The sequence below is a fragment of the Myotis myotis genome, unplaced genomic scaffold (assembly GCF_014108235.1).
Source record: "Myotis myotis isolate mMyoMyo1 unplaced genomic scaffold, mMyoMyo1.p scaffold_m19_p_13, whole genome shotgun sequence".
In the NCBI taxonomy this organism is placed as follows: domain Eukaryota; kingdom Metazoa; phylum Chordata; class Mammalia; order Chiroptera; family Vespertilionidae; genus Myotis; species Myotis myotis.
In genome coordinates, this window is record NW_023416317.1 from 51,236,359 (window position 1) to 51,262,855 (window position 26,497).

Sequence of the window (26,497 nt, forward strand, 5' to 3'; positions counted from 1 at the left end):
CATGTTTCAACATCTCCCACCTTAATGATAAAAATAACTTTTTACTAGTATTTCCTATTGCACATTCCCCAGTAACTTCATTTCTGTACATCCAATTGGCTTCTCTGCTTGGATGATCCATAAGTACATCAAACTTGACAGTCCAAAACCGAACTTGCTATCTTCAACATCCCCAGGACAAGTTCCTTTCCTGTCTCCATAAATTACCCTCCATCAAGTCAACCACCAAAGCTATAAACTGGGCATCATCCCTACTCTCTATATCTAGTCAACTGCCAAATTTTACCTTCTGCAGATCACTGTACTCTGTTAATCTGTTCATCTCTCTTCATCCTCCCTGCTCTCACCGTAGTTTAAGCCGCTGTCATTGGGTTGGTTATCTGAAGCAGATGTTGTTGTTGGCCTCATCCATATGTCCTTGGGCCTTACCTGAAGGCTTTCTCTTGTTACCTGAACCCCCTCTGCCCTACTACACAGCAAGTTAGAAATATAGAAAAATTATTGTCTTTTCACCCTATCAGTCTTTAACCAATGATGGACCAAAGTTGGTGTATACATATCCTATCGCCCCCACTCTAAGGAAGTTAAACTACAAGTATCGTCAGTGGCAAATGGCTTGATATTGCACTTCCTTTGGCTACCCTCTCTTCCATGTATTGCTTCTCTCCTCCCCTCTTAGTGCTTCCTGGGATCACTTGCTAAGTAATCTACTTGCACTCTAATGTCTCAGGGTTTGCTTGGGAGGGAACACTGTTCTCCCACAGCAATCATCTCGTCAGTCATCACATTGAACAGCAACTGCCTCCTTTTTAGTGTATCTTCATCATTAGTTGTTTGTCTTATACATCTCATGTATCCCTATCACCGACCCCAGTGCCATGCAGACAGGAAACACTGTCAACATTTTAAGTAGATATTTGTAAATAATGGGTAACTGAATAGACTGAAGGAAAGTGTATGCAAATGGAGGAGTGGATAAATGAGTAAATGAGTGAATCCTTTCAATTAGATTGACAACTTGACCCATCATTAATTCCTTGACCAACACTTACCTTTTTTGGGGAATCTTCGTCAGAATCTGATCCTAGAACCTGTTCTTTCCCAGGCTCTCTGAAAAAGAAGGACTTCCTTTTCTTATTACCAAATAGCTTTCTCTTCTTTGGGGAAAAAGATGATGCTTCAAGGGAATTAAGCGAACTTCTGTCAATTCCCATGGCAACCAGAGCCTTAGAAAAGGAACAAACATAATTAATAAACAGGTTATACCTCCCTATGAAACACTACAAATGACCTCAACCTTTGTGAGCACTCTCTCCCTGTTTCGGTAGCGCTGTGCCATGCAGATTGCTCATCACCTAATTGGAATATGCTAGCTTTGTCATTATTTATCTGGGGAACATGTCCTGTTTGTCCACAGAGATTGCAGCTCTCAAAGGCCGAGTAGACTCTTTCATATCTCTGTATCACTAACCTTAGCACAGTGTCCAGTATGTGCTAGGAACTCGATAAATGTATGTGCCTATGATGCAGACATTAAGGACATACAATAGGTTTCCCCCTGAGATATATCTATGGAAGGTGAGGAGTATAAAAAATGGTCCCTGCCCTGAAAATCTAGAATTGAACTGGAAAAATCTAAAGATACCAGCAAAGCAATGAGAATGGCCTATCTATGTGACAGGAATTTTAAGAAGGGAGAGATGATTATGCCTGTTGTCTCTAGAGCCACCATTATTGACTTCCCAGACTCTCTCAAGCAAGGCCCTGAACATAAACATCTCCAGATTCCCACAATAAAATCTAGAGCAGAACCTGGAGTATCTATCTCTATCTCTATCTCTATCTCTATCTCTGTCTACCTCTTCTAGCCAGCAATTTGGAATCTGTCCTAGAAGATTCAGGTTTCAGAAGGTCAAAGAGTAACTAAACCAAGGGTTCCCTGTTCCCAAGAGCCCTGTGCCTAGACATCTTAGTGAGAGATAGCAGCAGAGCCAGTCTGCAAGGGGTTTAAATTCTCAGAAAAGCACCAGTATGTCGAGTGCTATGATCAGGCCTCATACAGCAGCCTGAGCCTCAGGTCCCATGGCCCCTGGAGTCCCCCTAAGTAGAGCCCACAGTCTGACCCCATAAGCCATACCTCCTTTTCCTCTCTTAACAGTTGCTGAGCTTCCTGGAACATCTTCTCCTTGGCCTCCGTCTCAGCAGTTACGTTCCTATTCTGTTCCTCATAAGCCATGGTGACAACAGCCAGGGTTAAGTTAATCAGGTAGAAAGAGCCCAGGAAGATGACCACCACAAAGAAGAAGACTGCAAAGGGCCCCGAGGTACGCAAGGTCTGCAAGGGACAGAGCACACGCTGGCATCTGAAGCCTTCTTCCACATAGCGGTGACCATCATTTCAAGTAGAAATTGTACAGTACCAATTGGTCTTCCCCAGCAGTAGTTGGCTCAGCTGCCCACAGCCTCATCTACAGCCTCCCCAGTTACCCAGGGACTCCTGATGCCCTATCTCTCAAGGAGAAGATGCCATCCATCCATTCCCATGGAAGTCTCAGTGAATTTCCTATGAATTTCTCCAGAGTATTTGCATTTTAAAATTAAAGAGGCAAGAACAACAGTAATGCCTCATGGAAACTGAAGCACTAGTGGTGGAACTTCAGGCAGGAGGGGATATGGAGAACTGTCATATTTCTAGGAAGAGAAAGGTGTGTACACTATTCTTTCATATATCATGTTTATCATTTTTATGTTCCTAATAGAATTTATAAAGCATAATGTAACAGTACCACTGTTAAGGTGGGGAATAGGGGACAAAGGTGAAGAACAGATGGTAGGTTATAAATAAATGATAGATATTTCGAGAGAGAAAATAAAAATAATAGATAACCTGTCGATAAAGCTTCTCCCAGGAATCTTGGGTCATAAGCCGGAACATGGCAAGAAAAGACCAGCCAAAGTTGTCGAAATTTGTAAAGCCATAGTCAGGATTCTTTTTGGTGTGGATGCATGCAAACTGGTGGGAACAGGCACTGGATATGGGAAACAAGGGAACAGAGAAAGAATAACAACTTCACCCCACCACATAGCACTGGTTCATCTGAGGGCCATGGGCTCACACCCAAAAGTCTTGGGTGAATTCAGTATTTGTAGAATGGCCATCCCCATCTGTCAACCCTCCCAGCCTATACCTTATTGTGGGTACCCATTGACTCTTTCCAAATAGGTTGATTAGGAAATTTATATTAGCTAGTTTTTCATTAAAAATTTAAGTGCAGTGACATAGTGAGCAATTAACAGTAGCAAAGGTCATACAATAAATATCAAGTCTCCCTCTCCCTCTCCCTCTCAACCCCCAGTTCTACTTCCTAGAGGCAACAGTTTAACTTATTTTGTGACTTTCTAGAAGTGTCTATGATTATAGAAGCACATCTATATCAATACATATCTTCTATAATACATATATGGAAGCATTCTTTAAACACTCTCATGCACCTTGCTTTTTTCATGGAGCAATATAGCTTGAGGATCTTTCCATATCAGCATACAGGGAGATACCCCATTCTTTTCATGTCTTACAATCCCAAGATTTATCTAACTGCTTGACTAATGATGAATATTTACATTTGTTAACACTCTTTTGCCTTTACAAACATTTGGGGTTTACTCTACAAACAATGGATATCTTGTACACAGGTCTTTGCCCACATCACCAAAACACACATTGTTAAGTGTATCTTTATGATATACTAAGGATGTGCACTTCCTTTTTTGTTTTAACCTCATCCGAGGATATGCTTTTATTGATTTTTAGAGAGATAAGGCGAAGGGAGGAAGAGAAAGAGAATCATCGATCAGTTGACTCCTGTACTCACTCCAACCGGGGATCAAACCCACAACCGAGGTATGTGTGTGCCCTGACCTGGAATAGAACCCACAACTTTTTGGTGTATGGGACAACACTAAGCCAACTGAGCCACCCAGCCAGGGCATGCGCTTTCTTAATTTTTAATAAAAATAGTATTTTTATCAAAGTAAAGCATATGTGGTTTACAAATCACATGGCACCTATGCTTATAATAAAACCATGCCATCATTCTTTAATCATCACTTACACATCCCAAACTCAACAACTTTTAAACATTTTACATCCACATCTCTAAATATAATACTGATATTGAATTGACCAATTTTAGCCCTTGCTGATTAAGTTTCTGCTATGCTGGTTGATCCCATCCTGCTTCATCACTATTGTATCGCTCTTCATAGAAAAATGCTGTGGCCCATGTCAACGGCTCTCTTGGGTCGAATACATTTTTTTCTTGGCTCATGTGTTTCTCTTTCCGAGTTTTACTTCCTCACTTTTCTGGAGCAGATCTCAAGTAGCTTCCTAAGAAGACTGGGTAGCTTTGCATATATGAGTATAACTTTTTTCTAGCTTCATAGTTGATTGTTTGGCCAGAAATCGAATTCTACGTTGAAAATTATTTTTCCTTAGAAATATTAAGACACTGCTCAGCTACTATCCTGTATTGCTAGTGGGAATTCTGATCTCATTTTAATTTTTATTTGTTGATTACCTTTTTCTCTTTGGTTTTAAAATCGTTTCCCCCAAAGATTCTGTAATGCCACAATAATGCACTTGGCATGGTCCTTTTTCATATGTTGTGTTGGGCACTTTATGGGACACCAAGGGAGTTGCATTCTTAATCCCAGGGAAATTCTCTGTATTATTTCTTTGCTAATGTCTTCCTTTTTGTTTTTTTCTGTGCTCTATTTCTTGAATTCTTACTTTTTCAAAAGTTAGAACTTCTGGATTGGTATTTATTGTGATATTTCTGTCTCTGTATTTTGTTACTACTTTCTGGGCTATTTACTCAACTTTATCTTTTAATTCTACTAATGATTTTTGTAATCATGTTAATTTTTTAATTTAACAATGCACATCTAAACTTGCTTAGACATATGAAAAAAATCAGTACTGTTTGAGAACTTCCATCACTGCCTTCCACAATCATTAGGTGAAGACTGCTTGCCACATCACTTTAAAGCAGTGGTTCTCAACCTGTGGGTCGCGACCCCTTTGGGGGTCGAAAGACCCTTTCACATGGGTCACCTAAGACCATCGGAAAATACATATATAATTACATATTTTTTTGTGATTAATCACTATGCTTTAATTATGTTCAATTTTTAACAATGAAATTGGGGGTCACCACAACATGAGGAACTGTATTAAAGGGTCGTGGCATTAGGAAGGTTGAGAGCCACTGCTTTAAAGGATCTAGAGTTGCTCTGCTTGAGAGAGAAATGGAGAATATAAGTTTCTTACCTTTTACCCAACCAGGTGCCACACAACCTGAATTCAGTGGAATCTTTCTTTTCAAAGCAATAGTCTGAGAAGAAAAGAATCATAAGTTCAGATTTTTTTAAAAAAGAAACCACTGAAATGAAAGAGAACAGCAAATATGCCAGATTATACTTGAAACAGATGGTTCAAAACCCTCTAAAGTGATCAAAGTGGATGTCCAGAGAGGAACTGGAGGAAACCTAGGCCATCAGAAAGGAGCAAAAGAAAAGGAGGGAAAGGAGAGAGGAAGAAAGAGGAGGAGGGAAAGTAGTGGCATCACCTCCGCTTTGCCTCTCGGGACATAAAACTGGTGAGACCACCCCATGAAGTGGACACAGACTCAGCCCATGAGAAGCTCATAAGCCCAGATAGACATGAAGAAAGCGGAGCCACATGAGATTCGGCACATGAAATGGGAATAGGGTCACCTCTAGTGTGAAGAGGGCGCAAAGCAAAAAGAAATGATACCATCAGAGAAAATACTCGGGACTGCGGACTGGGCACTTTCTGGTTTGCTTTGGCCAAATCCAGGCATTCTGAAGACTTCTGTAAAACATGTCAAAGAAGTGGGCAGAAATCTCTGTGGAAAAGGATGGGAGCTGACACTGTTCTTATGGATGTGACTTTGGGCTTTTTTTTCTCCATAGAAACCCACAGAATGAAGCAATTCTCTAAGACATGCATCTGCCTGCAGGAGAACCCTGGATAGATGAGGTTACCCCCTGCTCCTAAGAGACTCTGTAATGCACACATATAAATGGTATGAGTGGGAATAAAACAAAATTAACTATGCACAAACTAAGGAATAAAAAGTAGGGTATTTACCGTCAGGGTTACTGATGTTCTCGCAGTCCTTCTTGACACATTTCAGGTTCAGACTTCCCATGAAGAGCTGCTGACCTACCAGGGCAAAGATGCTGAGGCAAAAGAGAGTCAGGATCAACACGTCAACAAGCTTCTTCACAGAGCGCAGCAAGGCCCCCACAATGACCTTCAGACCTGAGGAGGAGGACAGGTGTGGAGAGAAGCCCCCACTCAGACACAGGCTAGAGGCAGACACAGGAGGGAGCAGCCACGGCCTCGGAAGCTATCTGATTGCAGGCTGGAACTGGAAACAGGCCTGGCCTAGGATTCTGATGCCATGAGTTCTAGTTCCAACTCTGTGCCTTAGAGGTTGTGTGTCATCAGAGTACTCCACATGTCTAGGTCTCAGCTCCCCATCCCTGCCCTAGGTCTGCCACAGGGGTGCTCTGAAAAACAAATGAGAAGACCTTGAGCAGAAGCATGCCATATGGGAGTAACTATGACAACTGTGTAGGCACCGCCACAGCTGAAGGGGAGGCACATATATCATTAAGGTGAGAATGAGGCCATCCAAGAAAAGGAGCCATGGTTATATTTAACATTTAGCAGTCACTACCTACTAAAAGGTATATGAGGTGTCAGGGGCAGGAAGCTGAAAGAGGAGCTTTGTCTAGACCAGGGGTGGGCAAGCTTTTTGACTCGAGGGCCACAATGGGTTCTTAAACTGGACCAGAGGACCGGAACAAAAGCATGGATGGAGTGTTTGTGTGAACTAATATAAATTCAAAGTAAACATCATTACATAAAAGGGTATGGTCTTTTTTTTCAATAGTTTTATTCATTTCAAACAGGCCGGATCTGGCCCGCTGGCCGTAGTTTGCCCACGGCTGGTCTAGACTCAAATAATAAGGATGTCCTAGGGAAAAAAACTCTCAGATTATTAGTTATAATATGGTTGCTTTTTCATTCATTCAAAAAGAATTTACAGAGCACCTACTGTGTCCATGGCACACTGTTAGAATGCCAAAGTTACCAATAAGAACATAGTCTTATAGTATGCTGGCAAATATTTAAAATCAGTTCCCGGGGAGGGCAGAGTGGGAAGGGGGGAAGGAGGGTATGGGAAACTCTTCATTTAAAGCATTTATAGATTTCCTTGTTTGCTGAATTCCATAGTGTAGATTCCTCCTCTCCTTCCATATACCCCTTCCCCCTGGTTTCAAGTTACCAGCATGATGTACCAGCAGAGTTGGAAAAGATGTGCACAATCTGGTGAGGAGCCACAAGTCAGCCTAGCTCACAACTGAGTCATGGGCTCTGATCTCAACACAGCTGGAAAGATAACCAGATGTGAATTATAACAGGTGGGATGACACTACCCAACAAAGTTTCAATTGATTCGTGTAAACCACATATGGTAGACTTGAGAACACAAGGCAGAAGCAGCCCTACATAGATAACCTTCCCACAAAGTGTAATGTCACATGGGGAGAAGCCTTGAGGCCAAGCTGGGGCATTTGCTATGTCCCCAGTTGCAGTCAAACAAGAAATTGCTACGACCTCATCCAAGTCCAAATTTCATCTATAAGAGACCTGAGTCTTCTCCAGTGCAAGAAGAATTGAATGAAAGAAGATGGTTGTGATCCCTAAATAATTTTTACATAGTCCCTTAAAAGATTGTGCCTTACACCTTCACTTCCAAAAAACATCCAGAGATCCCATGTGCTCATGAGTCATACGGGAGACTATAGTCACCTGCTTAGAGATGAAAAAGGAGACAATAAAGCCACTAAGCGACTGCCTCAGTATATATTTTACCTGTATGATACTACAAGGGACTCAGCTCATGCAGAGAGCCCCTAAATCTACCTGGGAAACCAAGGTCCAATTTGCAAAAGAAGAAGAGGAGGAGGAAGAGGAGAGACAAATTCTACGTAATTGTCCTCTGACTGCCAGTTTCCTATCACCGTGTAGTTACTTTTATTGAGATTCAAAAAATAACCCATTGCTCTGTTTGAAAATACCCAAATTGCCTATAGTTCTGATACAGTAGCTTAGCCATTAATATAATGGATAGAGGGGTAGAAAAGATGGAAGGTGGGAAAGAACTCCAGAAAGGGATTTTTTTATAATGATTTTTTTTTTTTTGTAGAGGAAAGACGAAGGAAAGGAGAAGAGTGTACCATAATAACCTCGTTTTTAATAAACTGGAATTCATAGTTACCACCCATCTTTGTCTTCGTCCTGATTCACGGAGCACCTTCCTTACCTGGCTTCCATGAGACCACCTTTGCTTTCCTTCCTACTTTGCTGTGGCTCCTGTTCATTGCCTTTCCTGGTGACTCCTCTTCGCCCCTCCCCTTAGGTGGCAGGCTCCAGGACTCAGACCTTCACCCTCTTCTAGTCTCCATCTGTGCTTGTTCTCTTGGTGATCTCATCAGATTTTATAGCTCTCGATACCATCTATAGGCTCATGATTTCAAAAATTATATCTCCAGCCCATACTGTTCCCTGAAACTCCCAGCTCATATATAAGTGCCCACTTAAAACTTTCATTTGGATGTCTCACAGCCATCTCAAACAGAACATGTCCAAAATGAACTCCTACCCTGACCGCCAAGACCTGCTCCTCTCATGGTCTGCCCTGTTTCAGTCAATGACGACTTCATCTTTCCAGTCACTCAGGCTAAAATCCTTGACCCACCCTTGACTCTTTTTTTTTTGTTTACACCACATACAATCAACCTATCAGGAAATTCTATTGTTTCTACCTTCAAATGTATACAGAATGTGACTGCTGTCCACCAACTCCTCTACCACCAGCTGGTCTGAGAGCACCACCATTTCTTGCCTGGATTGTGGCAGTATCCCCTTGTGTCAGTGTGGGTTTTCTGGGAAGCAGGTACTATAGGATCAGATTGCAAGAGATTGGTTGGGTGAAATGCCTGTGAAGAATAAGCAGGAAGGAATAGAGTTGGCAGGGAGAGCCCGACTGTGACACAGGGCTGACACATGGGAAAGGAGAATAAGAGGGAAGCATGATTGGACAGGACAAGCCTCAGATTAGTGCTGATGTGACAGTCTCAACCAGGTTGCTGGGGAGCTCCTAAGCTAAAGTCCCCCAATAGGGGAGTCCCACATCCTTCCTCTAGCCCAGCTGGCATGGGTCAGTGGTTGAGTGTTGACCTGTTAACCAGGAAGTTACTGTTTGATTCCTGGTCAGGGCACATGCTTGGGTTGTGGGCTCAATCCCACAGTAGGGGGTGTGCAGGAGGCAGCTGATCAATGATTCCCTCTCATCATACATCTTTCCTTCTCTTTCTCCCTCTCCCTTCCTCTCTGAAATCAATAAAATTTAAAAAGAATAGTGTTCCCAATACGTAGGGAAAGCACAATCTTGGCATGAACATGAATGCAGTGGTGAATCCAGACAGATGGCAGCTGAGACCATTAGTCAACTATGGTCCTTGCAGTAGGAGATCTGAGTGGCACATTTCCATGGCAACGACATGCCTCCCACTGGGTTCCTGCTTCTACCTTTGCTCCCCCACATTCTAGTCCCCACATAAAGTAATGTTTTCAAAACCTGAGTCAGGTCATGCGACTCCTCTGCTCAAAGCCCTCACCTGGCTCCCATTTGTTTCAGAGCAAAGCTCAAATCTTCCCAGCACTTACATGCCTCCCCTTCACTTCTGTGTTCCCACCTCCATCATCTGGCTCCTCACTGTCTGCTCCAGCCTCATTCGTATCCTTCCTATCCCAGTCTTTGGACTGTTTCCTATCCCCAGAATACTCTTTACCATGTATCTGCTTGTGAAACTATCATGTCCTTAAAATCTGCTCACATCTCACCTTCTCAATGACACCCATCCTAACCACTCTATTGAAAACTGCAACCTGTTTCCCCTACTGAGACTTCCAGTAGCTCTCATGTTGTTTACTTTTCCTTTTTGTTTGTATTTTTTTATGGCACATATCACTTTCTAACATGCTGGATAACTTATTTATTACTAGAGGCCTGGTGCACAAATTCATGCACCAGTGGGGTCCCTCGGCCTGGCCTGCAGGATTTGGACTGAAACCAGCTCTCCAACATCCTCCAAGGGGTCCCGGATTGCAAGAAGGAGCAGGCCAGGCCAAGGGACCCCACCGGTGCACAGTCGGGGCCAGGGAGGGATGCAGGAGGTTGGCCAGCTGGGGAAGGACCGTGGAAGGGCTCCAGGGTGTGTCCGGCCCATCTCATTCAGTCCCAATCTGCCAGACCCCAGCAGCAAGCTCACCTACTGGTTGAAGCATATGCCCCCTTGTGGTCAGTGCACGTCATAGCGACTGGTCGACCAGTCAGCTGTCTGCCCCCTGATGGTCAGTGCATGTCACAGAGAGCCGTTGAGCGGCCTTAGCATATCATTAGCATATTATGCTTTGATTGGTTGAACAGCTGACTGGCCGACAGGACACTTCGCATATTAGGCTTTTATTATATAGGATAATTATTGTTTAGGGTCTGTCTCCCCACCCCCCGCCCCCCACATACAATGTAAATTCCATGAGGGCAGGGATCTTTGCATTTGCTCACTGATATATCCCAAGCAGCTAGCATAGCACCTGCACAATACATATTTGTTGAACAATCAAATAAAAAGTAAAAGCAGAACTGGTTGGTTGGTTGGTTGGTTTGTTTGTTTGATTTTGGTTTATATGACATTTGGAGAAATTTTAAATATAAAAGAATGTTCTCTCCCACTAAGTGTCAATGTTGAAAGTTAAAGTGACTTACCTGAAACTACTGAAATTGCTTTCAAAGCCCTGAACACTCGGAAGGTACGCAGGGATGACAGACTGATGCTGTTGGCCTTCATAAATGGTAATAATGACACAAACCTACAAGACAAGGCACAGGAAAAGCTCAGTCCTGCAGCTGCACTACACACCATCATAGGCACAAGCAAGCGTAGACTAGGCCAGGGGTCCTCAAACTACGGCCCGCGGGCTACATGCAAATACAAATATTGTATTTGTTCCCGTTTTGTTTTTTTACCTCAAAACAAGATATGTGCAGTGTGCATAGGAATTTATTCATAGTTTTTTTTTTAACTATAGTCCGGCCCTCCAACGGTCTGAGGGACAGTGAACTGGCCCCCTGTTTAAAAAGTTTGAGGACCCCTGGCCTAGGCCCTGGGTCCACAGAGGTGAAATCTGGGGCCTCACCTTCCCAAGCCCACTTTCATCTCAGGGTCTCCTAATATTCTATTTTGCTATGGACCAGGGATTGTATAGGTGGCTGTTCTCAACTAATCTTTATATTTGGACAAAGGTAAGGATTCCTTGAAATAGTTGTGGCTACATCCATGCTTAATATAAATCAATTGAAATGTTTATTGATTGGCCCCAGGCACTTCCCTAAGGTCTCAATATGTGGCCAAGCCCATAAGGTACACAGGTGGTCTGTCTCCTGGGCCCACACTATTCACTGCTATACTACACCACCTTTCAATAGCTAAGAGCACCCGATTGTAGACCTTCAAATGTAAAACTCTGAAATGAATAACAACTACCTCAAAGGGCTTTTGGGAATATTAGGTATGAAAATATATGCAAGTGCTTAAAATAATGGCTGGCTTGACAACTTAATTAAAGGTTTGCTGTTACTGTGTTGGCAATAGACCATTTCTTTTCTTGCTTCTTATTTTGCTGACTCTGCCTCATCATTCAGATGCCAAACTGATGCCCCTTCCTTCATGAAGAACTTCAGTTTTCACCTGTCATATACAATATACACAGTATTGAACCCAAAATGGACCATGGACTTCAACATGAGAGCCAAAACTATAAAAATTCTAGAAGGCAACATGAGAGAAACTCTTTGTGTCCTTGTAGTAGCTAAAGATTTTTTAGACTCCTTGGTTCCTCCTCCATGCTTTGGTAGCCCAATACATACTCTGACAGCCCCATATATGCTCTGGCAGCCTAATTCATACTCTGACAGCCGCATATATGCTCTGGCAGCCTGATTCATACTCTGACAGCCGCATATATGCTCTGGCAGCCTGATTCATACTCTGACAGCCCCATATATGCTCCGGAAGCCCAATACATGCTCTGTCAGCCTGATTCATTCTCTGACAGCCCCGTATATGCTCTGGAAGCCCAATACATGCTCTGACAGCCTGATTCATACTCTGACAGCCCCATATATGCTCCGGAAGCCCAATACATGCTCTGACAGCCTGATACATGCTCTGACAGCCCCGTATATGCTCTGGAAGCCCAATACATGCTCTGACAGCCTGATACATGCTCTGACAGCCTGATACATGCTCTGACAGCCCCGTATATGCTCTGGAAGCCCAATACATGCTCTGACAGCCTGATACATGCTCTGACAGCCTGATACATGCACAGCTCCTATCTTAACGCTCACCGTGCCAGACTGTAATGGTCACTGATTGTTCTCTCTCATCTGGACTGAGAATGAGGTATGTTTGTTTGTTTTGTTTTTTCATTATCACAAGCCCTGTCTCTTACACAGAACCTGGCTCATAGTGTTTAGTGAATTAATGACTGAAGGAATGAGAACATGAGGGTTGGCCTAGAAATGGCTTTGTGCATGGATGCCTCTGGCCAACTGACTACATGGTACTGTTCAGGGTCAACCAACACTGCCCTCAGAGCTCTAAGGCATTACTAGACCACACTTAGCTACTCACGTGGATTCACACAGAGCCCTGATGTAAGCCAAAGGGGCTTCTTTCCCACCCCAAGTCTCTCCATTAAAAATCTTTAACATTCTTACGCTGTTGCAATGACAATGGAGTCCAGCCAGTTCCATGGATCTCGAAGAAAAGAAAACTCATCCAGGATAAAACCTCTTGCCAATATTTTTATCAAAGCTTCAAAAATATAAATCCCAGTGAAGATATACCTACAAAGTAAATCATTCAGAACAGGAAGGAAATAAGTGATGTGAAAAGCAGAGAGCCTGCCTGTCTTATCTGGCCTTGATTAGGTTTTATCCATTTCAGTGTGACATTTAACATTCTGGTCTTTAGCAAACCAGAGTTCAGAAAGACAAGCTCCTCAAGCAAGTTCCAGTAGTTAGAATTTCTGAAAAACAGGCCCATGCTAGAGTTGTAAAGCCACTTTACAATGCCTAGCTTCATAGCGACATCCTTGAGCAGAGTTTCAGCCAACATGGGGCCCTGAGACTTGGGAATATAGTTTGCCACTGCTTTTCTGCAGTTGTCACTCATGTACAGAAGGAGATGATGGCAAAGGAAAAAGAAAGTAAACCTAAGGCTAAAAGCTAAATCTTTCCACATCCCATGTTCATAGATTGGAAGAGTTAATGCTGTTAAGGTGTTCATACTACTCAAAAGGATCTATAGATTCAATGCAATCCCTATCAAAATCTCAATGACATTTTTTACAGAAATAAAAAAAAATGTATCCTGAAATTCATGTAGCTATCTCAAGGAACCATGAATAGCCTCAACAATCTTGGAAAAGAACGAAATCTGAGCTAAAAAAATCTAAATTGGAATAGAAAGCCCAGAAATATGTCCTCACATATATGGTCAAATGATTTTCAACAAGGGTGCCAAAACTATTGAATGGAAAAAGAACAGTCTCTTCAACAAAATGATGCTGGGAAAGTCCAATATCCACATTCAAAAGGATAAAGTGGGATCCTTATCTTACATCACGTACAAAAATTAACTCAGAATAGATTAAGAGCTAAACTTAAGACCAGAAAGTATAAACTCCTAGAATAAAATATTTTCAAATCATTTATCTGATGAGAGGTTAATATCCAGATTACATAAAGAACTTCTATGACTCAACAACAAAATATCAAATAATACAATTTAAAAATGGTCAAACTGCCCAGCCAGTATAGTTCAGTGGTTGAGCGTTGACCCAAGAACCAGGAGGTCCCAGTTTGACTCCTGGTCAAGAGCACATGCTAGGTTGCAGGCTCACTCCCCAGCAGGGGGCATTCAGGAGTGAGCTGATCAATGATTCTCTCTCATCACTGAATTTTCTCTCTCTTCCCTTCCCTTCCTCTCATTAAAATTAATTTTAAAAAAAACTTTAAAAATGTGGTCAAACTACTTGAATGATATTTCTCTAAGGATGATATACAAAAGGCCAACAAGAATATGAAGAGATGCTCAATATTACGAATCATCAGGGAAATGCAAATCAAAACCATCATGATTTATTACTTTGAATCCATTAGGATGGCTACTTTAAAAAAAAAAAAAGAAAATAACAAGTGTTTATGAGGATATGGAGAAACTAAAACCCTTATGCAGTATTGGTGGGATTGTAAAATGGTGTAACCACAATGGAAAATAGTATGGAGGTTCTTCAAACAAATTAAAATCGAATTGCCATATGATCCAGCAATCCTACATCTGGGTATATATACAGAAAAATAAAAAGCACAGTGTTGAAGAGATATTTGTACCCCCATGCTTATAGCAGCACTATTCACAATAGTCAAGAAGTAGAAGCAACCCAAATATCCATTGATCCAGATGAATAGATCAATAAAATGTGGTATATACAATGGGATATTATTCATCCTTTAAAAGGAAGGAAATCCTGTCACATGCTACATGGATGAACCAAGGTTCAACACGGATGAACCTTGAGGTCATTATGCTAAGGGAAATAAACCAGTTACAAAAAGGCAAACACTGTATGATTCCTCTTATATGAGGCATCTAGAGCAGTCAAATATCACACAGAGATGGAAAGTAGAATGGTGTTTGCCAGGAAATGAGGGGGAGGGCAGAATGGGGAGTTATTATTTAACTAGAGGCCCAGTGTGTGAATTCATGCACCAGTGGGGTCCCTTGGCCTGGCCTGTGGGATTTGGGTTGAAACCAGCTCTCCAACATCCTCCAAGGGATCCCAGATTGCAAGAGGGAGCAGGTCAGGCCAAGGGACCCCACTGGTGCACAATCAAGGCTGGGGAGGGACGCAGGAGGTTGGCCAGCTGGGGAGGGACTGCGGGAGGGCTCCAGGGTGTGTCCAGCCCATCTCACTCAGTCCCAATCGGCAGGACCCCAGCAGCAAGCTCACCTACTGGTCAGGGCGTCTGACCCTGGTGGTCAGTGAACGTCATAGCAAGCAGTTGAGCGACTTTAGCATATCATTAGCATATTACGTTTTGATTGGTTGAATGGACGACCAGACAATTAGACACTTAGCATATTAGGCTTTTATTATATAGGATGGGTACAGAGTTTCAGTTTTGCAAGATGAAAAGATTTCTAGATATGAATGGTGGTAATGGTTGCACAACCATGTGAATGTAACTTAATACCAATGAACTATACACTTAAAATGGTTAAGATGGTATATTTTATGTAATGTGTATTTTGCCACTTTTTTTTTTGTTAATCCTCACCTGAGGATATTTTTCCATTGATTTTTTTAGAGAAAGTGGAAAGGAGGGGGAGAGACAGAGAGAGAGAAACATTGATGTGAGACAGACACATTAATTGGTTACCTCCCGTATGAGCCTCTACCAGAACTGGAGATAGAGCCTGCAACCAAGGTACATACCCTTGACTTGAATCAAACCGGGACTTTCAGTCCAAGGGCCAACACTATATCTACTGAGCCCAACCCGCTGGGGAACCACTTTGTTTGTTAATTCTTATCTTTTCTTTTTATTGATTTCTGAGAGGAAGAGGGAGAGATAGAAACATCAATGATGAGAGAGAGTCATTGATCGGCTGCCTCCTGCACACTCCACACTGGAGATTGAGCTTGCAAACTGGGCACGTGCCCTGATAGGGAATCAAACTGTGACCTCCTGGTTCATAGGTCGATGCTCTGCTGGCGGGCTAAACTACTAGTATTTTCATTTTCTCCCCTGAGTCCTTCACCATGTCTATCCTCTAATTTATTTCCCTTCTTCCCCTCCCTCCAAAACAGAACATAATACCTTATTTCTCTTGTTATAATCCCAAACTGTGAAAAATACTGGGTTTGTACTTTTTCTCTCTCCTCTCTCTGTCTCTCTCTCTGTCTCTCTCTGTCTCTCTCTCTCTCTCTCTCTCTCTCTCTCTCTCTCTCTCTCTCTCTCTCTCTCATACACACACACACACACACACACACACACACACACACACACTAGTTTCACTTTTGGAGCCAAACAATCAATGCCAACAATCTGTTTGTTCAGATTAAAAGTGGTAGAATATCCAGCCATTGTTAGCCCTCAAAGCTATAGAACTAAGGTCTTGAGGACTTGAAAAATCCCAAAGCAGCCAAGTCCAAAGAAGAAATGGTTATGAGGTTGCCAGAGGCAAGAGCTCCTCTCTGCTTCAGCCCCTTTCTAAACTGATCACCTTTTAGGTGACAGATGAACACAGAAGATTAATTAATGTCTGCTTTGAAATACCATTTTTTAAACTCAGATATAATTTATGAAGTTATAGGTATTTTGGGAAAAGGCTGTAATTGCAGATTTGAGGGACTTTTGAAAATCTTCATTTAGATCTCAAGCAAAAGAGACAGCAGCCCATGACTGCCATTTCGGCCTGACTATGTAGCCTCCCACCTCCCAACTCCATTGTTCTCCCTTTTTCTGCAGAAGCCTGGCCAAATGGTGGGACAAGCAGACCAACATGTCATGTGATGTGGAGTAAGAGCTATGCTCACCAGTAGAAAGCAGGGCTTAGGAGCTCCTTAACGGGGAGACCCCAACCCATCAGGCCCCTAGAGTGTGTCACTGTCAGTTCAAGCATAGCTAGAGTATCCAGCAGGGCCATAGGTGGTGTCCAAGTAGGTTAACAGAATACCATCGCCTGGTCCTGGAGGACTTCTGCATTCATTCTCTGAGAGCTATTAACTTGGATTTAATTTTCTCCATTTAATACTTTTCTAACCAAAGAATGCTGAAGAAACTCTCCCCCCATTGGCCTAATCACCCAACTGCATGCTTCCTTTTATGAGGACATCTTGAACAGCCTCCTCCCAGCCCCACTTTCATGCATCCACTACGGCTCCAAGTGCCGCCTGGGGACAGCAGCAGCTTTCCCCATCTTCCACCCCTACCTTCCAGCCTCTCTGCTTCCCTAGACAAGGTTTGTTTTTTGTTTTTCCATATCTCTGACTTATGGGTCTTTTAGTAGTGAAAATGGCCTTGAGCAAATTAGCTTTCAGTTGGGCCACTACTTCTCCTTAATGGGAAGGGAGGATTCATTACATCTCTCCAGAAGTGCTGGGCTGGGCAAACCACTGCTAGGCTGGGAGCAATTCCACCTCCTGGGTCTGTCTGCTCACAAGTCCCATTCTTTTCACCACAGAAGCTTCCAGGGACACTGCTCTAAACAATAAGCAGTAGCCTCTGCATTCAGTTAGCTTCTCACATGGAACAGCAACTCTCAGAGGAGAAACCATTTTCCCCAGTGATACTGCCAGGATGGTTGCTATTCCCAGGGGTGTACATGCCCCCTGTTCCAAGGCACAGCCTCTGAGCTGGCTGGCCTTAACCAGATTCCAGTTTCCACCCACCAACAGAGAGGGCACAACCACTAAAAAATAATGCAAAGAAGTAAAGCTAAAAAGCCAGTAGAGAATTAAAATGACATACTAAACATCCCTGATTAACACAAAAGAAGATCAGAATAGAGAACAGAAGAGCAAATGAACAACGTACAAAGTGAGACCAATAGAAAAACAATAGGCCTAAATTCAAGCCTATCCAAAATTGCGTTAAATGCAAGTGAACTAAATATTCCATTAAAACACACACACACACACAGATTGGCCAGTTTGCTCAGTGGCCAGAGCGTTGGCCTGCAGACCAAAGGGTCCGGGGTTCAGTTCCTGTCAAGGACACATACCTTGGTTGCAGGTTCCTCCCCAGCCCGGGCCCTGGTTGGGGCTCATGCAGGAGGCAACCAATCAATGTGTTTCCCTCACATTGATATTTCTCTCTGTCTTTCCATCTTTCCCTTTCTCTTCCACTCTCCCTAAAAATCAATGGAAAAATATCCTCAGGTGAGGATTAACAAAACACACACACACACACACACACACACACACCCCCAAAAAAAACCCAACAAACAAACAAACAAACAAAAAACAAACAGAGATTGGACTGATAGACTGTTTAAAAAACTCCACAAAACCAACTATGTGTTCTTTACAAGAGATATACTTTAAATATAAAAACACAAAAGCGTTGAAAGTAAAAGGATAGAAAAAGATATGCCATGCAAACGATGAGCATAAGAAAGCTTAAGTAGCTATATTAATATCAGACAAAACAAATATTAAAAGGAGTATTATAGAGGCAAAGAAGGGCATTTCATAGTGATAAAAGAATGCATATACCAGGAAGATCATCATAAATGTTCATGTGCCTAATAACAGTGCTGCAAATATATGAACCAAAATTTAACAAAAAAGAAAGGGAGAATGAACAAACCCATAATCATAGATGGAAATGTCAAGACTCTCTTCAGTGATTCATAGAAGTACTAATAGGAGCAGGAAAGTTATAAAAGATCTAAATAACATATTGACCACGCTAACATAACCAGCCATTTACAGAATATCAGACCAAACAACTCCAAAATCTACATTCTTTTCAAGTGCACATGAACCATTCCCAAGGTTGACCATAAAACAAGTTTCTCAAAAGACTGAAATCTTAGAGAAAAGTATATTCTCTAACCTCAACAGAGTTAAACTGTAAATCAATAACAATAAGACAACTAGAAAAACATGAGATATTTGGAAATTTAAAAACACACTTCTAAATAACACTTTAGGACAAAGAAGAAATCACAAGACAAAGTGGGGAATATTTTGAACTGAAAGGTAATAAAAACATAATTATCAAAATCTGTGGGGTATAACTAAAGCAATGCTTACATGGAAATTACAAGTTCATACAAATACACAAGAAAAGAAGAAAGATCTAAAACCAAGTATTTAGTTTTCTACCTTAAGAAGCTAGAAATAGAAGAGCAAATTAAAATAAAATAAAATTGATGGAGGAAATTAATAAAGACTTTAAATCTTTCATATATTGCTGGCAAGAATGTAAAGCAGTGCAGCCACATTGGAAAACTGTGGCAGTTTCTTACAAAATTACTTAAAATATACTTATTTTAAGATTCAACAATTCCACTACTAGATACTTATCCAAGAGAAATGCAAGCATATATCCACAAAAGACTTTTATACAGAAATATTCATAACAACTTTATTTGTACAAAAACTGGAAACAATCCTCAACAGGTGAATAGGAAAACCAATTGTGGTATGCCCATACAATAGAATACAACTCAGCAATGAAAAGGAAAAAAAAACTAGTGAAACATACAACAGCATAAATGCACCTCAAAACATTACACTAAGTAAAAGAAGCCAGGCACAAAAGTATGGTATCATACATACTATATGATTCCATTTATATGAAATTCCAGGAAAGGCAAAACTAGTCTAGAGTGACGGAGAGCAGATCAGCATTTGCTTGGGGTTGGAAGTGGTGGGCAGGAGACTGAACCTCAAAGAGACATGAGAAAACTTTGGGGGATATTTGGAATGATCCACATATTGGCTGTGGTGGTTTCTATCACATAGTTAAATATGTGATACAAATAAGTGGTCTTATTATTTATTCAATTTATTATTCAGTATAGTCCTGAAAGACTAAAGCAGTAAATATGTCAAACCCAGAAAAATTAGGACAACATATAAAAGAATACTTATCAAAATACAGAACTTTCTAAGTTTAAAAAAATTAACTTTTATGTCTGAATAACCATTTAAAAAGTACAAGAAGTTAATATTTTAATTATACAAAGAACTCACTCAAACTGACCAGGAAAAAAAAATGACACATGTGCAAAGATGGAAGTACAGAATTCATAAATTAAAACAAAAAAAAAATCCAACCCATCTGGAAATTAATGAAATGCAAGTATTTTTAACTTCATAAATTAATGAAGAAAAAATGTAATGCTGGCAAGAATATAGTACAACTGGTTGTCAGAATATACTGCTGATGACAGATTAAATTGCTACAAACTTTTGAGGAAATATTTTGTCAATACATATTTTTAAAGCGTTATAATGTACCTTTTGATCTAGTAAATACATTTCTAAGACTCTACGCTAAGAAAATAACTTCTGAAAAGTAACTTTATGCAAAAAATGCTTGTTGCAATACTATTTATAGTAGCAAAATGCTAGAATGGTTAAGTAATTTATGGTTTATTCACCTGGCTGAACATTATATAGCTATCAAAATAGATTCTCATAAAGCCCTTGTAAGACAAAGATAACCACTTAAAGGCTAGATATAAAATTCGTATGTGTGCTGTTAATTGCCAATGTATTTTAAAAGGCCTTTAAAGACAATCATAAAAACATACATACAAAAATAAAATGGACTCTTCCAGCACTGTGTTGGGGAATTGGGGTTATGGGTAACTTTTTCTTTCTCTATATGTCTAAACTCTCTCTATAAATATAGCTAAAAAGTTATAACTTTTTGTTAGATGTATTTGTTTAAAAACAGGGCAGATACTTACTCAGCAAGGTCAGTATCTATAATGTTGTCTTTCCCATGAGCTGTGGCCATGAATATGCAGTTGATGATGACAGTGCAGATGATGAACATGCTGAACAATGTGACCAGCATCTGTTAAGGCAGGTACACTGCAGATGGCAAGTGTCAGTAGTTAACATAGTGGAGGCCACGGGTGCCCCTCCAGGTCCCCTTCCCTGCAGGTGCACCTAACTGAATGTTGGCTGAGAACAACTCACAGCTATCCATCCCCTTCCTTAGGGGAATGGCAGCCTCCGCACATGGAGGGCTACAACCCCCTTCCACATGTCTGACTGACTTGAGACTCACAAAAAGCTGGGCCTTGCCTCCAGGCGTAGCAGTTCTAGGGTACAATTTGTGCCCAGAGCTCTCAAACTCAGCTGAGACCCCGTCCTTATTTGACTCCTTTTGCTCCATCCTGCTTCCCTTTCTCCTTCTCCAGAGAACATTCCTCTACTAAAACACCTGAGTAAAAATCCCTGTCTCAGGCTCTGCTTCTAGGGAAGCCAACCTAAAGAGTTATTCCTTCTCTTTCTCTTCAGCACTGCATTCTGTCTACCAATCCATGTTTCTTACACCGCCCCTAGTCTAAAACTGCCTAGCATCTCCACCACCCATGCACACATCAGTAATGCCAATGATTCCTACCTGTCTTTATCCTTAAGACTGATGGTGCAAACTCAGTCTCCGGAGCCTGGCAAGTCACATAACTAGGTGAAATGGGCTGATGTTGGGCCGCAGGGAGGGTTGAACATGTGGTGAAATAGAGTGCACACATCCCCTCTAAAAGAGACCCCAGTTTCTCACTACAATGACTTTGACAGATGGGAATGCAAGCCCAGCCTTGACAGGTTCCATTGTCCACAAGAAGCTGGAAACCTGGGCATTTAACATTAGAGAGTGTTTCTGAGAAGTTTTAAACATTGTGTAGGTGCAACATGCTCATCAGCTAAGTATGATGCACAGGTTGACAGTTTACAACCTTTGTTTGGGTCTCAACTGAGACGTTCCTTTCTCCAGGAGGTCATCCTTGGTGCCTCCAAAGCGCAGCAGTGCCTCTCCACACCACCACTTCCAACCACCCATCTCACTAAAGAAATGGACTGCCTTTGGCCCAGCTCCTTCCCAGGGCAGGGGCCATGCCTTGGTCACACCCAACACTAGCACACTCCTGCCCTCGGCCAGGATTTATTGACAGAATGAGCTGTTTCCACTCAAGAAACATGTGAACACCCTGGGGCGCATGCACTTTTCACTTGACCTGGACTTCATAGAAGATGCAACGAAAGGATATGAATGGACTGAGATTCTAATGGCTAAGCTTCGGACTGAATTGAAAGGGCCCAAAATGAACAAGGCACGTTTGGCACTGAAGCGGTAGATTGTTCTCTTTTTGTTCAACACCATAAATGTCTGCAAAAGACCAAACACAACAGGAATTACAAAGCTGTGACAAAACAATATTTATCATGAGTTCGTTTCGAGAAAATTCAGTGGAACCATGGATTGAGGTATAGCTTAGCTTATTATTATAACTGGTGGTCTGTGAAGTCCAAAAGGTTGGCGACCGCTGGTTTAAGGAAATTTTTGGAGCAGCGGTCGCCAACCGGTGGTCCGCAGACCAGTCATGGTCCGTGAGGTCCGAAAGGTTGGCAACCGCTGCTCTAGGACATGTATCTACAGCGACAAGAATTAGAAGAAGACTGCAAGAGATGGAAACAGAATTGAGCATTCACATTAAGCAGATTATTTTAAATTATTTTGATTCCTAATAAAAACTTTGTAATGAATTTTAGAATAGTCAGGGACCTAGAGAGTCCATATTGTTATGCTTGAGCAGTTTGACATGAGATAGTCTGCCAATCAATTCTAACCTTGAGAATCTTCAGTAAAGAAACACATCAAGGTTCCCAGACTTGTTCTTCAATTCCCTCCATGGACATAGGGACAAATCTGCCTGTGGTTCTCAACTGGCAGGGGAAGCCCCACAGAAGGCACCTGGAAAGGCATGGGGCTGTTTCTGGTTGTCTGTCACAATGACGGTGGGGGGGGGGGCCCACTGGCCTTTAGTGGGATGCCAAACCCACAGACCTGCCCCGTGGTACCCTGTCCCCCTCACAGCCTCCAGTTGGGCCCCACTACAGAATACCAAACCTGTACCCATTTCCTCCTGGCACAGCTCCCTGGGCTCTGGGAATAAAGCAGCCCCTGGACAACAAGCTTTACTCAAAGGTTTCTAACATCAACACCAGATCTCCCTCTTTCCATTGAATTGTAATCTAGCTGTTCCTTTATGTGTCCTTAAGGCTGTTAGTTATAAAAGTATTCACAGAATGAAGGTCATTCTTGTCTCCCCATGTCACTGCCCTGCTCATATTTGACAGGTAATCCAGCATGTTCTCAGACAAGAAAGACAGGCCTTGTCACCAAGGCCCAAGACAGCAGGGCAGGGGTGCCTTGGCTGAAGTACCAGAACTTCAGCTATTTCACCAAGTTGCTGGAACTCACTTGTCTGCTGACCATGTGGCATTTTCTGTTTCCTCTAAAACAAAATGAAATGGGACGCAGGGTTCTTGAAAAGTTATGAATGAGCTCAGGAGCGCCAGACCCACTTGGGGATTCTGTGCCCGTCCTTTGGATAGAAAGACAATTTCAGGGTAGAGAGCAAACCTATCCTTGAGGGAAGTCACCCCAAATTAGTAGGTGGCATAATATGGCTCTGTGTCTGTGCCCTTTGATTTTGATATTTTATTAATGTCTCCTCTGACTACTTTAAGTATTTCAACTAATGGTGTATTTAACTACACTTGCCAGGGTTTTAATGATTAAAATGATATATACTGACTCCTTCTGCCTGCTTGCTGACACATCTCCACCCCTTGCCCTGTAGCTCTTCAAAATAGAAACTCCTAGAAAGGAAGTGGCCTGTGACCATGGAAAAAGCCCTTGGATTTGAGTCCCAGCTCCACCCTTCACTGGCCGTTTGACCTGGCATAAGCCACTTCCCCATTTGGTCTATGGTCTCCTCACCTGTAAGGTGGCATGTTAATGACTACTACACAAACCACACATGACTGCTAGAGCACTGGTCATGTGAGGTCACCGTTCTGCAGAGCTCTAAACAAGGATCATGTCTTCTGATTTGAAGGGAGGACCAAGGCTGAGAAGAGACACTTCCAGAACATCCATTCAGGCTAGAACAGAGCCTGCCCTCTAGGACTGTCCACAACCCACCAAGCTGCTGCCTGCCTCATGGGTCTCCTATCCGTCCTTGAGGCAGAAGGAGGCAGTTAACTCACATCCAACAACTCTGCCTTCAAGAAGCCCCTGAATTCAGGGGCATAAGGAGAAGGAGAAATATTAGACTGTTTTGCTCCTTCATTTATCTTCCTCTTTCTTTTTTCCATTTATACCCTACTTTCCTCTGTACACACAGTCCTCATTTTGCCTGGTAAACCTAAGTCTATCCCAAGGACATATGAACCAGGCAATATTTCTTCTGAGAGATGACATTCTCTTGGTTGCTAGTGGAGGATGCTCTCAGCATCATGTGTTTTCTAGGACTTCCCTCAAACTCCCCAGCCTCCTTCCTCCCTGACCTCAGTCTGTGAGGTGGGTTTTCCACACTTCCTTGGATCCCACAGTGAGGTGATAATGGCAAGGTCTTCTGGCACTTTCCCGAAAGGGATGGTCTGCTGAGAACTGTCCTTACTGCCCACCCAGGCTTTCAAACAGCCAGCAGAGGAGTCCAAAATTCACATTTCCTCACCTGGGAACCCTCTTAAGGAACTTTTACTAGAATTTTCCTGCAAGAGCTACATCCAGGTAGATGAAACAGCAAGCCTATCACATATTGGCATGGGGTTTATATATAGGGTGTCCCCCCAAAAATGTATATACACTCTGAATAATTAATTGCAATGGGTTACATCTGAAAAGAAACATCAATTGAGCTATCAGAAAAAACTATGTAAACATTTTTGGTAGATAACCTGTATAATCTGCATGTGTCCACTCCATTACGTATTCTTAGACTTCACCTATTGAACTCTGATTATATGTCAAGTTTTGGTTTAAGGCTTTCACCTTCATAAGGTTAACACTAAAAAGTAAACTCTAAAAAGTTTTCAAAGTAAACTCTTGTTGCTGAAGTGGACAGTCTTAGACAGCAATATTAATCCTTCACATGGGTATGCTTTACAGTTTATAAGGTGCTTCCATAGCGTGTCTATGCTGTAGGGTAGAGAAAGCAGGCATTATTCCCACTTTACAGATTAAAAATGGGGATCAGTGAAGTGATTTACCCAGTCATAAAGCCAATCACTGAAATGGCCCACACCCAACTTTGCTAACCGCTAGTCCAGTCCCCTGTCCTGACATTTTAATCTGTTCCAATTTTAACCTTTCTGCTGCTCCTAGTCTTCATGTTCTTCTCCAAGACACACATTACACAGAGAAAAGGGGGACTGAAAGGAGTTCTCTGGGTTGTGAAGGCAATAATAGGGGGTGATAGCAAAGGATAAGTACAGCTTGCTCCCTACAAACCCCAAGATTGGTGTTTGGAGTTCCTTGTAACACCAGTTACAACTGCATGGTTAGAACACCCCAGGCTCCCCATGGAACTACCTTATGATCTCTGTAGAATGGGTCCAAGTCTTCCAGGGGCTTTGCTATCAGTTCACGGGGAATGTCACCATAGAGCTTGGGCAACTTCCTGGAGGCCTTTAAGTCAAGCTGAGGTCGAGGTTGGGGTTCTGCCGCTGTCTTGTCTTTGAGCTTCTTTTTTTCCTTTTGGATGGCAATCCGCTTCTCAATTGCAGCCAGAGAATCAGAAGTGAAGGGGCGGAAGTTCCGCGCATCTGGGAAAATTACTGGGTGGCACCAGTCATCCATCTTCATCCTTGAGACAACGACAAGTAGCAGATCCTCAGAGAGCTCTGGGAAGTAGAGATCATACAGCCTGCCCTGAGATTCCTCTCTCCAAGGACAATATCAATGGGTCTAGAAGAGTTGAAACGGAGGTGAGGGGCCTTGGGAGCTTATTGGTGTGGACAGGTCAGAAGAAGTGACCACCACTGTGAATAAAGTAGGAACTTTGGGCACAGGCATGACCAAAGGAGGGAAATATTCCTGGAGAGTCTAGGGATAAGTGGGAGGTTGAATTCGGAACAAGAGGCAGAATAAGCCCAGTCTCTAAAATTCAGACCAAGCATAGAGTACTAAGACAATAAGATCCAAGCAGCGGAACTATTGAAGTGAGGCCTGAAGATGGCAGACAAGCGGCCATTGTGTAAATGGGAGAGGAAGGAATAGGGAATCAAGTGGTCCATAGCTGTGGGTTGCAAAATCAAAACTAATTACATGTTTGTTTTCTCACATCTGATCAGCGTGGAACACAGGCATGAACATTTATACTAACATCTATGATCCTACACCAGCTCCTTTACTTCTGAAACCCAGATCTGGCAGAAACAAGACCCCAAGAAATCAAGATTTGTCAAACAAATAGGGTCACTCTACCATGTGATGATAGCTTTCCCAAATAGCCCTATCCCTGAGAGCCCCTTCTATAAGGACTTTCTCTTCAGCCCCAATCTTAAAACTAGATTCTGAGAAAAAGCAATAGTGTTCAGGCTGAATGCCTTTATTCTCCATGCCAACCATTCTCTCCTTTATTTTACTGAATGCCAACCTAGGATTGACTCGCAAACTACTCACAGGAATTCTGAAGGGGAATTCAAGATCATTCAACAACCATT

The 26,497-nt window shown here is 42.2% G+C and overlaps 1 protein-coding gene across 1 annotated transcript in view; it reads right to left on the bottom strand.

Annotated features, from left to right (window-relative positions):
• Positions 1-26,497, bottom strand: part of SCN11A (sodium voltage-gated channel alpha subunit 11) — an 87,244-nt gene that overhangs the window by 37,514 nt on the left and 23,233 nt on the right. Inside the window, exons 2-11 of the mRNA XM_036333196.1 lie at positions 25,365-25,638; positions 22,033-22,151; positions 20,722-20,820; positions 12,945-13,073; positions 10,929-11,032; positions 6,173-6,346; positions 5,330-5,393; positions 2,888-3,029; positions 2,138-2,335; positions 1,053-1,226 (exon numbers count right to left, since the gene is read on the bottom strand). Of these exons, the coding sequence (XP_036189089.1) occupies positions 1,053-1,226; positions 2,138-2,335; positions 2,888-3,029; positions 5,330-5,393; positions 6,173-6,346; positions 10,929-11,032; positions 12,945-13,073; positions 20,722-20,820; positions 22,033-22,151; positions 25,365-25,638 (1,477 nt within the window). The remainder of the gene's footprint in view (positions 1-1,052; positions 1,227-2,137; positions 2,336-2,887; positions 3,030-5,329; positions 5,394-6,172; positions 6,347-10,928; positions 11,033-12,944; positions 13,074-20,721; positions 20,821-22,032; positions 22,152-25,364; positions 25,639-26,497) is intronic.